Source organism: Schistocerca cancellata, chromosome 5 (genome assembly GCF_023864275.1).
Source record: "Schistocerca cancellata isolate TAMUIC-IGC-003103 chromosome 5, iqSchCanc2.1, whole genome shotgun sequence".
In the NCBI taxonomy this organism is placed as follows: domain Eukaryota; kingdom Metazoa; phylum Arthropoda; class Insecta; order Orthoptera; family Acrididae; genus Schistocerca; species Schistocerca cancellata.
Window position 1 is genome coordinate 518,202,201 of NC_064630.1, and position 16,936 is coordinate 518,219,136.

The 16,936-nt window shown below is 39.6% G+C and overlaps 1 protein-coding gene across 1 annotated transcript in view; it reads right to left on the minus strand.

Annotated features, from left to right (window-relative positions):
* Window positions 1-16,936, minus strand: part of LOC126187862 (GTP cyclohydrolase 1) — a 110,773-nt gene that overhangs the window by 16,733 nt on the left and 77,104 nt on the right. The window contains exons 3-4 of the mRNA XM_049929180.1: window positions 6,713-6,878; window positions 6,580-6,611 (exon numbers count right to left, since the gene is read on the minus strand). Coding sequence (XP_049785137.1) covers window positions 6,580-6,611; window positions 6,713-6,878 — 198 coding nt within the window. The remainder of the gene's footprint in view (window positions 1-6,579; window positions 6,612-6,712; window positions 6,879-16,936) is intronic.

The following is a 16,936-nucleotide window of genomic DNA, read 5'->3' on the forward strand; positions in this document are numbered from 1 at the left end:
ATTTTCGATCGTTACAGTACTGGAGCATGTTGGTGACCACACACATTCATGAACCATGTGAAGACAAGAGTGAATATTACTTACAGAAATGCCGTGTAGTCACTATGGTGAACAGAATAATGATGGGAAAGATAACTGGTCGATACTAAAAGATATGGTCAAAAATTCCCCCACACTTCTCAGTCCATTCATCAACGTGTTTGAGGGTGTACGTTTTGTGGCACATCGGCCATCATCTTGGTGGGTTTTAATGTCGACAACAGTGTCAGTGATGCGAGTGGCAATTTCTTCATGTAAATCCACCTTTGTAGCACACACATCTCCCTTTAACCAGCCCCATAAACAGAAGTCTAATGGGGTTTGGTTCAGTGATCTGGCAGGCCAATTAATGGGTCCAACCCTGCCAATACATTGAGGAAAAGTTTTATTCAGATACTGGGATGCTTGCCTGGTAAAGCAAATTGGTAATCCACCATGTTGCAGGTACATTTGCTGTTGTTGCTCTAATGTTGTCTCTTCTGAAAGTGCAGGTAGGTGTTCTATGAGGAAATGTGCATATGCTGCAGTTTTCATGCAATTTGACAGGAACACAGGCCCTATCACTACATCATCCACCATACCACACAAGATGTTCGTTCAGAACTTGTAATCTTGTTTCTCTAGTGTCATGTGGGCTCTCCATCACCTATGTTTGATAATTGCAAGTGTTCACGATACCATTTTATGTAAATGCCTCATCTGTAAACAGAGCATATTGTACGACATCTCTGTACAGCCAACCACTCACGAAATTGTTGTCCGCTTACTGAATCACCTGGTTGCAGATGTTGCCTGGGTTGCACATGGAATTAGTACAAGCCCTCAGAATGTTATGTATACCACACTTTTATTTGTGGAATCTTGAGCTGACAGATAATGCACCATGCACTGGTAGTGGATCTCCATTGTACCACTGCAATATCATCTTCCCTTTCCTCAGTTGACTGAACAGCCTCATGTTCTGATGTTGTGTGTATATTGGACAGTGATCCAGATTCACACAATGTTTAAAACCCTGGGAAATATCCTAGAGGGTTGATTAATGTGTTATTCTGTCTAAGCTGCATGGGCACTGCCACTATAGTACATGTGCACGAACATGTCTGCATATTCTGCTTGGGTGAACGTAAGCAGAATATCAGTATTTGTTGACACAATGGACTTGCTTAATTAAACAACATTCAAGCATGACGTGCACACAGCCTCACAACTGGTGACTGATCCAATCCACAGTTGTCCCCCTGGGCTTGCTTGCAGCTGTTGCCTCTGATCACAGTGCTGCCATCTTTTGGAGAACCCTTGTATTTCTTGTAGGACGGATCAGTCCATTCCACCCTTATTCTATCCACCACAGTGCCTACAAAGCATTTCAGTAAGTAATATTCATTCATGGGTGTGTAGCCTTCAACCCACTCCAGTTCCATCAATGATCACAAACTGAACACATGTTCATAGAACTTTTTCAGTTTATTTCCACATGCAGAAGCATCTCACAAGTTACGGAACATTCCTCCTGGATCACCCTGTATACAGGGAGAGGCTGAGTTGCATGTGACCGTAAAGATAGCAATTAACTGCTGCATCTGAGTATTATCAAAAGATGTCTCAAAATTCAAAGAAATTCTGTTTATAGGTAAAGGCTGTTATTGGCACCGAAGTTAGTGTCCAGACACTTATGGATGAGGCAGGAGTCAAAATTGAGGGTAGCAAAGCAGCATCAGGACTGACAAAATACTTTGAAATTTTTCTTTACGAACAAAAATTCAAGGCTGTCATCCCAGTTTCATTCTTGTGCTACTGCAAAGGTGACAACTATCAGTGTCAGTAGTGTTGAGGACATTAGAAACTGCTAAAATTGAATAAAGTTTCAGGGGCTGTTTGAATCTTACCAGATTCTGTACTGAATCTGCAGTGAAGTTAACTCCTCTTAACCCTAATCTACCATGGATCTCCCTATAGAATCATGCCCAGTAGATGGAAGAAAGCACAGATCACATCCATCTACAAGAATGGGAGCAGAATTGCTCCACAAAACTATTGTCCAGCATGCTAGACATTCATTTGTTATATAATCTTGGAGCACATTCTGATTTAAAATGTGATGAGGTGTCACTGATAATGATATTCTCCAAGGCAACTATCATGGATTTCAGAAAGATATTACGTGAAACCAAATCGCACATTTCTCACATGATGTCCTGAAAGCCACTGATTAAGACAGTCAGGTAAATGAGCATTTCTTGCTTTCTGAGAAACATTTGACCCAGTATCACACCTATCCTTAGCATCAAAAATATTGTATTTGTGACAGGATAGAAAATATCTTGGTAGGGAGGATACAGCATGTTATCCTTGATGTAGAGTCATCAACAGGTGTAGAGGTAACTTAGGACGAGCCCCAGCAAAGTGTAAAAATCTTGCTGTTCTTGGCTCTTAAATAAATTACAGACAATATTAATAAATATTTTGCAGATGATTTAGTTATCTACAATAAAGTACTGTCTGAAAAAAATCAGCACAAATTTTCAGCTGGATCTTTATCAAAGTTCGAAATGGTGCAAATACAGACAATTTCCTTCAGATGTTCATCAACGTAAAATTCTGCACTTCACAACACAAAAAAAATAGTACCCTGCAATTAAAATACCAAGGAGTACCACTTGGAATCAAGTAACTCATATGAACACCTGAGTATAACAAAGTAGGGATATGATTTTAGACAATAACATGGGCTCAGTCATAGGTGAAGCAGGTGGCAGACTTAGGTTCACTGGTCATATATTAGGGGAAAATGCAAATCAATCTACAAAGATTGCTCATGAAATGCTTGTGTTATCCATCCTAGAATATTGCCAAAGTGTTTAGGGCACAGTCCAGATAGGACTGATTGTGAATATTCAACATACATGAATAATAGCAGCATGTATGGTCACAGGTTTGTTTGATGAATGAGAAAGCATCACAGATTCTGAAAATACTGAACTGGCAGACACTAACATAGACACAAACTATCCCACGAAAGCCAAATTACAAAATTTCAAAGCCAACTTTAAGTGATGAATCCATACCTATGCATACCTACACATTATGCTCCTGTGGAGACCAGGAAGCCAAGTTTAGTTTAATCACAGCCCACACAAACACATTTAACCTGTGATTCTTCCTGCGATCCATACATAAATATAACAGGAAGAAGCTGTGTTAACTAGTACCATGAGAAGTACCTTCTGCCATGCCCTTCACAGTGGTTTGTAGAGTATGAATGTAGAGTAGAATGTAGAGTAGACACCCAGAGTTTATACTAACAGAGGACCAGCTGTGCTGTACAGCCCACACATTGGGAACCACAACATCAACTGGTCTGTGCCCAGCAATTACTGGCTGAGGGACCACAATTATGAAGCAGTAGGATGATTACTCAACTTTCCTGGGTTGCTAGTGCAGTATCTTTTCTGGTATATAGATTCCGAATCAATATCAGGAACTGCAAATTACATAAATGATATTAAACAATGTGGTGTTACATACCACCCTGGAGGAGTGGTGTGTAGCCCAAAGCATTCTTACCAATGAATTCAACTCATCAACAAAGAAGTTTTACCTCCATTTACCTTCTGCTTGTGCGTAAATGGACATGCAACGTTCTTTCTCAGCACATGTGAATATGGAACTATATATTTATACTAGACAAATCAAGTGAGTTGGAGGCACAATAGATATCAATTCCTGTAATAGATGCAGTGACCCTGTCTATAGTAAAATATTACATTACAAATCACTCTGAGCACAGTGAATTTTTGCCATAATCTCTTTAGTACATTACAAGAAACTATACCTTTAAAATCAAATGAACTATAATAAATAGTGTGTATATTTCACAATATTAACTGATGCAGATGTCTTTTAAAGTTTCTTGGCATTATCAGATTTATTAGCCAGTATATCTATTAGCTCAATGATATTTTCCACTACTAACAAATTTTATTTTACAAAAGAAAGAACAATGGGATAGAAAACTTCAAGTAAAGACTCAAAAATAATTTCCACAGATTGTGTAATTTTGAGTATTGGCAAAAGAAAAAAGGAAAGTTATGCCTTATGAGAAAGTATTCAATAGGCTGCTAATTTAGTATAATCCATTACTTCATTATTGTCAATTTTATTGCATGTTGGATGGCTATATTAAGTGTTCCACTGTTGGAACAGAGAGGCGAGCTGTTTAACAGTTATGACAGACCACATGTTACAGCTGCAAAATACAAACCTGAGTTCTTTACAGATGAATGGAAAAGCTGGTAGAAGCCAACCTCAGGGAAGGTCAGTTTGGACTCTGTAGAAATGTTGGAACATGTGAGGCAATACTGACCCTACAACTTATCTTAGATCAAGGAAACGCCAACCTACATTCCTAGCATTTGTAGACTTAGAGAAAACTTATTGCAATGTTGACTGAAATACTCTCTTTCAAATTCTGAAGGTGGCAGGGGTCAAACACAGGGAGTGCAAGGCTATTTACAATTTGTACAGAAAGCAGATGACAGTTATAAGAATTGAGGGGCATGAAAGGGAAGCAGTGGTTGGGAATGGAGTGAGACAAGGCTGTAGCCTATCCATGATGTTATTCAATCTGTATATTGAGCAAGCAGTGAAGGAAACAAAAGAAAAATTTGGAGTAGGAATTAAAATCCATGGAGAAGAAATAAAAACTTTGAGGTTTGCTGATGACATTGTAATTGTGTCAGACAGCAAAGGACCTGGAAGAGCAGTTTAACAGAATGGACATTGTCTTGAAAGGAGGATATAAGATGAACATCAACAAAAGCAAAACGAGGATTATGGAATGTAGTCGAATTAAGTCGGGTGATGCTGAGGGAATTAGATTAGGAAATGAGACACTTAGAGTAGTAAAGGAGTTTTGCTATTTGGGGAGCAAAATAACTGATGATGGTCGAAGTAGAGAGGATGTAAAATGTAGACTGGCAATGGCAAGGAAAGCGTTTCTGAAGAAGAGAAATTTGTTAACATCAAGTATAGATTTAAGTGTGAGGAAGTCATTTCTGAAAGTATTTGTATGGAGTTTAGCCATGTATGAAAGTGAAAAATGGATGATAAATAGTTTAGACAAGAGAAGACATGGTGCTACAGAAGAATGCTGAAGACTAGATGGGTAGATCACATAACTAATGAGGAGGTATTGAACACAAATGAGAAGAGAAATCTGTGGCACAACCTGACTAGAAGAAAGGATCGGTTGGTTGGACTTGTTCTGTGGCATCAAGGGATCACCAACTTAGTATTGGAGGGCAGTGTGGAGGGTAAAAATCAGAGGGAGACCAAGAGAGGAGTACATTAAGCTGATTCAGAAGGATGTAGGTTGCAGTAGGTACTGGGAGATGAGAAAGCTTTCACAGGATAGAGTATCATGGAGAGCTGCATCACACCAACCTCTGGACTGGAGACTACAACGATGACAGACCACATTTTACCAGACCGCCACACCTACTGATAACAATGGTGAGAGGGACTCGCAACATGCTGATCACAAATCCCACACTCCTAGATTGGACCTCATATTTCCTTGTAATCATCCTTCATACTGTCAGAAGATGCTTAAGGTCTACTCATTTAATGGTATTTACATCGATTTTCTGTGTACATCATATTGACTATGCTACTTAATTATGTGTGATGAAATTAATTCTTAGCAAAGCTATAGCTTAAATATAATGAATTTATAATGTGAAGTTACTGAATTCTTAGTGCTGCAAGTGATACTGTACTGCTCTGTTTTTGAGAAATTTTTTCCAGTATAGGATGCCATCATGATAAGTAATTCTTTCTTAATGCTAGAAAACAAAGCCTTTACATGGCATTAACTATTACACATGTCTTATCAGACTTTTTAATTGAAGAGGCTATGTGATGATTGGAACTACAATTTAAAAATGTACCACTACACTCTGAAGGCCAACTGTAATGCAAGTACAATCTGGTGACTATTTGAACAGGGATAATTTGTACAATTCAGAAGGAAATATTAGAAAGTGAAGTCTTTAAGATGTTGGATGATATGATTTTCAATGTTACATAATACACAGCCTTTACTCAAATGGTATCTGAAGAAATTAGAGGTGAAAATGACACTTTTTTATCCAGCATACCTTCATAGATTACAGGCATTAAATTATGTCTACAATTCTAATACTCATTGCAAGGTTATTCAGTTAAGATAATATTTTTAGGATAGTGCTGAAGTTCAGTGAAGTGCACTGCTTATTCTTTTAGTACCTGTAGGTTACTTTCTAGATTCAAATAAAAAGAGAATTCCCATTGGCAAAGATCCCTTACATTAAAGGTAATTTTGAATTAACTCCTGAAGTTACAGTGTCATGTTGCAGACAAAATAATAGCATTTTAATAGAGTCTGTCTTCCTTCCTCAACTTTCATGGTAAAGATCCCCAATTACTTTCGATACAAGTGAAATACTATTTTACTGTACAGGTGTGATTAACTTATTTCACATGAGAAATTAAGCTTACCTTGTAGTCTACGGCTGAAGATCTCTACTATTCTGAAACAAAAAAGATAATAGTGAACAGTGCATCACTCTGAATATTCCTGTGATGTTTCTAGTAACAAGCTTTTGTTCCATAATATATTATCTGTACTTACCTAGCAAGTTTGCTAAGTCCAAGAATTTTCTTTGTGGGAAGATAACCGATGGACACTTTGCCATAGAATGGCACCAAATGATGTTCACACATTGAGAACATCTCTATATCCTTCACTACAACCATTTCATCATGATCTTCATCAAACACTGCATTATTTAGGACCTCTGTGGAACAAAAAAGTACTAGTATTGGAGAGGGTTTTTGATTGCAGTAAATAAAGCTCAGTTCATGAGTTTGATAAATATAGCAAAATAACATCAGTATTTGTTACCATTGTTCTATGCTACCTACGTAATGAAAGTAATGTGTCAAATATCAGTAGATCTGAGAATTGTGTCTCAAGTCTTAAGAAGATTAGTGGAACTTTTAGATGAGTAAATGATCAAACAATATTAATCAGTTAGAGCTGGTTGTGCTTCATGTCCATATTGTTTGCCGTGTTCAGTTCCCTTTGCCTTTTACTTTGAGGTTATTGGTATGTTAAGTAGTTTATGAAACTAGATCTTGACATTTGTAGTGACAGAAGAATTAATCAATAAATGGTTCTTTTGCTAGAGTTTTGAATGTATTTGCAGAAAGGTGTGTAGTATACTGCTGCAGCCATTTTCAAAAAGTTATCACTAGAATTCAAACATCTTAGCAGTAATCCATGTGCTATCAAATCTAAACTGAATAGTTTCTTAGTGGCTCACTCCTATTCTATTGCGGAGTTCCTTGTAAAATTAAGCTGATCCTTGTTGTGTTGTTGATTGTGTTTGCTTAAACTTTTAGATAGACATGTTTCAAGTTAGTGAACATTTTATTTTTCTGTATTATTACTTCTATGTTGTAATTTCATGTATTGACATGTTCCACAATCTTGGAATTTTGCTCCTCACTTTGGTCCTAAGGAATAAAAAATAATAAATAAATAGCCCATGCTGAGACATTCCTTTGTGTGCACATGCATATGTCAGTAGTAATGTATATTATCATGCTAATTGATTTGAGGTAGCATCATTTCAAGCTCATGGCAGGATTTAGAGCAGCACTGTCACATCCTACCTAGGGTTTGATTTCAGATGTTTTAGGAAGCAAGAAATCAGACAGTTTTTAGTTAACTTTATGATCATACACCTATTGTGGAACTGATGAAAGCTGAAGCACATGGAAAGGACAGTCGTCCTAAAAAACTATCCGATGCTGTGGAATAAAAGGAACAAACTTTTTCTGTTCCAAGTGCAGAGATGGAGAAAGTTGATAATTTAAGTTGTTTTGACAAAGGGCATATTGTAAGCACTGGGAAAAACTATCATTAAAACAGTGATACTTGATGTCTAGGCAGTGCTGTAGTCATCTATTGAAAACGGCTGGGTAATTGATATCAGTGTCAGATGAGATGGTGCTGAATGTCTATGACCATTCAGAGAATACAGAAGTTGCATGGTGGTTAACACTGCAAACTGTAACAGATGACATACTGTGGTACATCTTATTGTGGGGAATAATGAAGCATGGAATGTTCTTCAGAACACTGTCATTGTTAACTGTACTCTATAAAGTAAAGGACTGGTGCACGTGCTGTTGTTGATTCATTGGTTTTATCACTTATGAGTTTGTGGTTATGTGCAATAAATGGCATGGAAGTGGAAAAGAGTTGTCTTCAGGTAAATCACACATATTACATCAAGGCAGTAATGAAATGACAGTACTATGCTGCCGAAGATATTCACGTGGGTCTGCTGGGAACAGGTGGCACATTCGATGTTATAGTTGTGTCAGATTCTGATCAACTGCATCACCGCTTAATAATGAACGTCTCCCAAGACACTTTCTGCCAGCAATGTTTTACATTTTTTCATTTCACAAGAATAATTATTTTTACAGATGGCCATGAGTGAAGGTCGACTTGCTTATGAAAGTGGTGCAGAAAACTGAGAAGGTGGCACTAAGTTTTCTAAGGATTATGCGTAACTACAGTTTATGAGAGAGATTGAACACTGCACAACTGCATAAAATCCAATCTGGTAAAACTGAAGACACTCAGTGTACAGAGAGAGTGCAATGATCAGGCACATGGTAGCTACCTTTATGGAAAATTAACAGCAAAACTTCAAAGAATGTACAGTACCGTATGTCCCCAAAACCTACCACCTCACGAATCAGATACTAGGGCAAAATGTATGTGTAGATGGTTCACTTGCAAATATTCCGCATATAATTATTCATGATCGCAACATACTGAAATTACAGGAAGCGCGACCCTGAACCAGGTGCGCTTCCATTGTCGGAGAGGAAGTCACTGTTACTGCCTCTCCTCCTCCCCCACCCTCCCACTTCAAAAACCTTTCCTTCACTCTTACTTTGAATGGTTACACACGCCTAGGATTTTAGTTATAGTAACTTAAAACTTGCAATTTTCTGTAATGGTATACGTTTGAGTACCGGTAACAATTTTACATCACTGTAGACTAACTCCAAAGAAAGTAAAGTGCAGAGAAAAAACGCTTTAAAGGAATTCGTCCGAAAATTTGAAAAGTGCATGGGCTATCAAACTAATAGGACCAACAAGCTCTCATCTCCTAACACCTTCACAAATTACACGATATAAATTGGAGTATGTACTCGCTATTACCTGTATTTTACCGAAATCGAACACGGGTATATAAACTACGGCAACGCTTTTTCTTAAAGTCGTTTCCACCCTAAATTCAGGAAAGACAGTATGGTTTTCATCAGACCTCTCAAATTTGTTGTTGGCAACCCGTATGGTCACAGCCTGGGAAAGGTACCATTGCTTGGTCGGAATTTTTTATGCTGCCGGTCCGAATGAGAGCCAAATCTGGCAAGCGGCTGACCCTAACTAGATTTCGTTACATTTCCGAGAACCTTCAGTTGCATGCTACTTTATTCTCCGAAACTCTGGTGAAAATTTTCGAAATTATTATACTTAAACCAGACAAAATTAATTGGTCGGCATTGAAAATAACATTGTTAGCTCCCAAGCTATAAACATATATTTGCGTAAGTATATCTGGCGTAGCATGAAACGGCTGGGAAGCATTAGAAAAAAAATCCCCAGTATACGAGAAACACTGTATATTTGTATCTAATGTCATAACAAGGGAGAAGAGAAAAATTAAATTTTTGATCACTGTATCTCAAATTCCTAGTCACCATGGTCAAAGACTTACGAGTAGGCCTACCTACCAAAGCGACTGGTATCAAGTTCCCACAGTAAATTTAATTTCGGTAACATGCCGAAAATGTAGGCATTTTCCCCTCACGCGCACAACGCATGTACAGGTAGGTAATACCTTCATATCTTACTCCTTACAGTGGTTTGTGGAATACAAATGGAGCTGTAGATAGTTTCTCAGAGGTGCATTGTAGGAATATCGACGTCCGCACTATGCGCGGAACGAGCACCATTTAAGTGCATCATCATCATCGGGGTTACTGTAACCGGATCCTTGCAAGTTTCTTTTAGAGATTGCATTAGCCGCGGCCCGTACGACTACAATAGCAGGAAATGTTATCCCTCCCGATATTGCTGCACGGTAAGCTGCAAAGCTTACATCATCATAGTGAAAGCCGCTCTGGACCGCGCCTATGAAAGTAGTATTTTAAGCCCTAATTTCTATTTCGCAAAGAGTACACGAGAATTACTCTGAAAAAACACACACATAGCTAAACTTGAGAGGTTTCAAATATCGCACGAAAAACACTTTCATGCTGCTGTTAAAAAAAATACATTTTGGATGACCTAATTTCGGGCTAGCTATTTGCCAGAGTTCCTGTTGCAGAGATGCACTTCACGCATTCTGGTGTTAGCACACTGAAATAAAAGTTGTGTGTCCATCGAAGAAATTAAATAGTGAATTAAAAAAGAAAAAACAAGAGTACAATATATGTTCTCACTAATACACTAAGTAACACGTTGCTGAAATACAGTCTAATTATAGGTTTAATGTAACATTTCTCACTATATGTAGTGCCCATTTCGGTGCTGTGTTGCGAGGAGCTTTATGTCTGAATTTTATTCCTACACTTGTCATTTGTAGTATACTTACAACACAGGAGTTCTAGTGTACACCAAAAACCCACAGTATAGTAAGTAAAAATACTAATTTTTTTTAAGGCATACATTACTCGTAGTGAATGTTTGAAAGGTACCCATAAAATGTCGAGAAATATTTTAAATATAGTGAAAATACTGAAGCTTTTTAATTTGCAGCGCCAGGAAACTAAAATGTAGTAGAACAATGTGAGACCTTAACTTTTCCCGGCGAACTGAATGTTCAAATAAGTTACGGGTTTGCTGCCGGGTGACGACGTCGACCACTGCGGTGGCAGCAAACCCGTAAGTTATTTGTAGTAGAACTGTTATATAAATGGTGGGTATGGAAAGACATACTGCCAAATACTAAAAGCTTTCACTGACAACTATTTAGAACAGACAATTCAAAAACCAAGGCATGACTGATAAATTTTAGATCTAATGGCAGCAAATAGACCTATTCGATGTCCATCTTCAACCTGATACTGAATCAGTGACTTTTAGGGGGCACTACCAACATTTATTACCAAAATGGTCAAGGGAACAAGTGGAGATCTCGGTACATATTTGGAAAACTACATGAAGAGGTAGTAGTATCATTTTTCAGCAAGGCACTATAAATATTTATCTCTGAGCAGGAATGTGTAGATGAACTGTGACTCGAACTTAGAACAATAGTTTATCCAGCACTGAGTAGATATATGCCTAGCAGAATAGTTCATAGTGATGTTCCGTCATATGCGGTCTCCAAAGAAATTTCCAAAGGAAACAATATGTGGAAAGCAAATACGACTATGGAGATGTGACAGAAAGCATCTGGCTGCCAAGAGGAAAATATGTGAAGTGTTCAACGACTACAGTAGCAAAATACTATAGTAATATGTTTGACAGAAAAATCTGGTTTCATGTAAAGGCCGTTTGTAGAAAAAAAATGTATTTAAACAGTCATGGATGACAGAGAACCGAAATTAAAGCTAATACAGCAAAAGCAGAAATCTTTAATTCAGTTTCGAGATGCTGCTTTGCAAAGGCAGGTCCGTGAGTTCTGCGCCAGTTAAATTATCGCACCACTATAAACTTCTCAGATTTTTGCAGACAATGCAGTTGTATAAAATGGCGTACTACCTGAGAACGCCGGCACAGAGGTCCATGTCTCAACTCAATACCGTATTGAAGTAGTATTTAGATTGATAACTTGCTTATTTTCTGCATCCGTTGTCTTTCTTCTATACATACAGTATATAAACCGAATTCCCCACTGTAGTTTGCCTCTGTATTTTCAGACTAATCCAAGGAACTACTATAGAGATTTTGATATTGTTTTCACTAATAGAATGATGAAGGATTGTGTGTATATTTTTAAATATTTCGCGCCAACTGGCTGAACTGTAAGTCATTGAAGTCCCCAGTCACTGTGAGGACGATGCTATTGACAGTGGTGAATGGCAGAAATCCTTGGAATTACATATGACCACCTGACTGCAGCGATACGCCAGCACGATCTACCGCTACCAAGACTTACCGCTGACTTCTCAAACGACCTGCAGTTCAAAACTCATCAGATGTTAAGCTGTTAAGAATATATCTTGTGGTATACAGAATGTTAAGAGATGTGAAGGGAAATTAGGGAGAAGGCCACAAAAATGTAGCTCGCGTCTTACTGGCGCTGGTGTCTGCCTTCCAGCAATCTGCCGTCCGAAGCTCGCGCAGAACTCTGTTGCGCTTGGGCAGACTGCCCCGGAGCCATCACTTGTCACTCTAGACGCCAATTAAATATGAAACAGCTGACACTCCTGCCTCCTGGTAACTTTTCTGGCATGGGCTACTTAACTGTAAGTTATATGGAAATGACGCAGTAAAAACACCTAACTTTGCTTTCTTAATCTTAACTCCACACAGTAGCCCATAAACCGTATTACCAGTACGACAGGAAAGTCGTCTGGTCATATAAGAAACTTGCTTCCTGAAAGGGACCATGTGAGGTTGCTAGTATGTTCATGAAAGTGAAACTTTGCGCTTCGGAAATTTGATATAACGTTACTACAATATCAATGAGTCACAGTTGGACTCAGCTGACTCGTGCAAATACAGTAACAGTTTGTAGGAATATGAAGTTGAACGATGATTGTGCGCGAGACAAAGCGGTTTCGCGCGAGTCGCGGCTCTACATGGAGTGTCAGATGGCCGTATTTGCCTGTGGAGATTCCGGGGGCAACGAGTCTTGCCAAGTTTGATTCGTCATAGCTAAATAAGCCCTGCACATTTCGTAGTAAACTGGGATGTCATTACGTAATCTACTCCAATTAATTCTCTTTACATAACCATTAACTTTGAGAAAATGCTTTACGTTTCTGACGTGTGAATATCATTGGCTGTGTAATGTCGTCTTTGTCTCTACGATGTTTCCGTTCAGCAAGCACGAGACTGCATGGTGCCTGTTCTGCTTTAGCTCGCTGCCGTTCTATAATGTTGTCCTGGCCACGCTTTTTCCGGGTGCCTTGACCACTGAAAACATATTACGAGTTGCTGAGCGACTGACTGTCACGCCCCTCGGCAGCCACTATGATTGATTAACTCTGGCATAGATTTAAATCAGCATGTAATGACGTATCCGCTTCTATATTACAATCTCAGTTCGACTCTGAGGTAAGACGAGGTAGGAACATTGTTGCTACCAGAGTTGGCAGCTCTGCGTACTGAATTTCGTACCTGTTACACCCGAAATTACCTACAAATTTAATTTTCTATTGTATCTACTATAATGCGTATGCACAAGAAGTGAAAATTTCGTTATTGGTTATCTTTCCTGATGCTGGACTACTAATAGCTAATACTGTGTGTATGCGCCTGCACGCTTCATAGACTGTGCTTCCAACGTCAGCACAGAAAATTTAATGTATTAAGTTATTGTATTGCTCCTTGAGAAATGTCAGAACAGCACCGTTTACAGTAGACCCCCTATTTATAATAAGGGAGGGATGGTCGGGGAGAGGGGGTGGGGGGCAGAAGCTGACATGTGGGTCACCAATTTTGATTAAGTTTTGCAAGGACGTTCTATATTGAAAGTAAAGAGATGCGTGTTTCGGCTTTTTGTTAGACACTCCATGGTTTTTGAAAAATCAAGGTCAAAGTTAATGACGGAAAACCGTATTTTCGAGGATATAAATCAAAAGATAGTCTGAAACAAGTGTTTTATCTTATAACTTATGGTCCAACGATAATAATATTGCAGTTATTAACGTTTTTGTGTTTTCTTGCTGTAGCTTGGGAACTTATTCTGTGTGTGTAGAAGAGCGAGGTTGGCATGGATAAACTGCTGGTCCGGCTTGATCATGGCGTTTTTCCATTCCATATTTTTTCGCTGTATTTGATATTATTTTGATAACCGGAATACTTTTCTCTGCATTTTTTTGCAGTAAAACATCGGGAGGCTGAAGTATGTATAACGTCTTGACAGGTATTTTCATCGTGATACATAGCACAAAAATACACCTGAAGTATATTACTGCATAATCTTAACTGATCGTCTATTCGTGAGCGTTCTCACCATCAGTGGTGTGAAAATTATCGTAGAAACAGGGCAAGCAAATATTTCTCGCACAATGCGCAATACACGAATGCAGTCTCGTCGGATTGATATGTTTCCTGGTGCACCTTCTGATTCACGTTAGATACATACGAAACGTATATAAGCATATCTTTAAAGACAGGCGTGGACAACTGGTTATGGACCAATACACGAATTTTGATAGCATTCGCCCATCGTTTAATTCTGTGCTCTGCTGTGGGATCGCATGACTTTGAAGCCGTGCGATGAAATTCTTTACCTTGAGGAAAAAGCAAATGTCACACGGCTGACAAAGAGAGGTACATTTCAGTGGTATCTGTTTGGCGATACAGGTCGATTGAGAATCATTATCGCCATGAAAATGGCTATCAGTAATTATATATACTCGTTCGATTAATAATCTCTCCTCCCAATGTTTCTTCAAAAAATGCAAAGAAATGTATTCCCATTGCAGAATGTAACCAAATACACCGAAGAACTATCGAATGAAAAAAGGCATGAACAAGACTAACACGAACCATCAGTTTAGTCATCTACAATGAAGTGAAGAAGTCGTGGGATACATCCCAATATCGTGTCGGAGCTCCTTTTGCCGGCGCAGTGCAGCTACTCCAGTCGTTGGAAGTCCCCTGTGGAAATATTTAGCTCTGCTGGCTTTACAGCCCTTTAATAACTGCTAAGTGTGTGTCACTAGTGCAGAATTTTGTGCACGAAATGACCTCTCGATTATGTCCCATTAATTTATGTGGGGGTGATCTAGGTAACCAAACCATTCGCTCTAATTGTCCAGAATGTTCTTGAAACCAGTCACTAACAATTTTGGCCTGGTGAATGGTGCATGGTGCATGGCCAGCCTAAAAATTTCCATCCTTTGGGAATGTAAAGTCCACGAAAGGTTGTAAATCATCTCAAGGTAGCTGAACATAACCAAGGACCCAGTCCATTTTATGTAGAGAGCCCACAACGTTATGGACCCACCGAAATATTGAAGCGTGCCTTTTTGGAAACTTGGGGCCATTTCCAATCAATGATCGGTTCGGTTGGACCAGTGGACCTAGCCCATTCTATTTAAACACGGCTCACATTATTGAGCCACCACTTGCTCACACAGTGCTTTGTTGACAACTTGAGTCCACGGCTTCGTGGGGTCTGCAACACACACTAAAATTATCATCAGCTCTTACCAACTGAAATGGGGACCACGCCACGGTTTTACAGTCGTCTCGAGTCCGCTGGATATGGTTACGAGCCAGGGAGAGGCGCTGCAGGGATCTCGCGCTGTTAGCAAAGGCACTCTCATCTGTTGTCTGCTGCCATAGCCTATTACCGACGAATTCCGCCGCATTGTACTAACGGATACGTTGGCAGTACATCTCACATGGATTTTTGTGGTTTTTCAAACAGTGCTGCTTGTCTGTTAGTACTGACAACACTATGCAAACGCCGCTGCTCTCGGTCGTTAAGTGACGGTCGTCGATCACTGACTTACTTACGGTGAGAGGGAATTTGGTATTCTCTGTCCACTATTGACACTGCGGATCTCTGAATTCCTTAACAGATTCAGAGATGTAATGTCCCTTCCGTCTAGCTCCAACTACCATTCTATGTTCAAAGTCTGTCAATTTCCATCGTGTGACCATAACCATTTCTAAAGCCTTTACATATGAATCACCTGAATACAAATGACAGCTTCGGCGATTCCCCACCCCTTTATATCTTGTGTACACGACACTACCGCCATCTGTATATCAACTGAAATGGGGACCACGCCACGGTTTTACAGTCGTCTCGAGTCCGCTGGATATGGTTACGAGCCAGGGAGAGGCGCTGCAGGGATCTCGCGCTGTTAGCAAAGGCACTCTCATCTGTTGTCTGCTGCCATAGCCTATTACCGACGAATTCCGCCGCATTGTACTAACGGATACGTTGGCAGTACATCTCACATGGATTTTTGTGGTTTTTCAACTTGTCTCCTCAGTGTACAGCCTTTATCACTCAATAGCCAGCCTTTTTCTGCTACACGCTTAAAATGACATTTACCCAAGCTCCTGCTTGAAAACTGATACGTTAATAACCAACAATATTACCTTTGGACCCCATATTGTATAACAAAACATTTGTTTTTAGACTATCTTTCGATGTACAGCACTGAAAACATTTTCCGGCATCAGATTTGACGTCTATTTTCTCAAAACCCTGGGAGTGTGTAGCAAAAAATCGAAACACGTGTCTATAGAATGTCCTTGCGAAACTTTATCAGAATCGGTGATTCCCATGTCACAAACTCTCCTCTTGAGTAAGAAGCGCGAGAACATTTATCTAGCGGCAGAGTTCTTTGACCCCATTCCTTGACGTGAGCTGGTGAGCCTGAGGAGAAATGGGCGGCTGTTGTGGACGGGGGAGTGGGGAGAGCCATCGGGGCGACACGCGCCGCCACTCAGCTGAGCGATGGCCGGCAGAGCCGCCCCGGCCGGCGGAGGGCACGCGCGTTCCATACGTCATCCGCCGCACAGTGGGTCGCGCTTCTCAAGTTCCGAGATCCGAGGGACTGAAAAAATGTAAACTGCGAACAATTTATGCACCGCCTCCAGCTAACTTCCACCAAATTCTGCCAA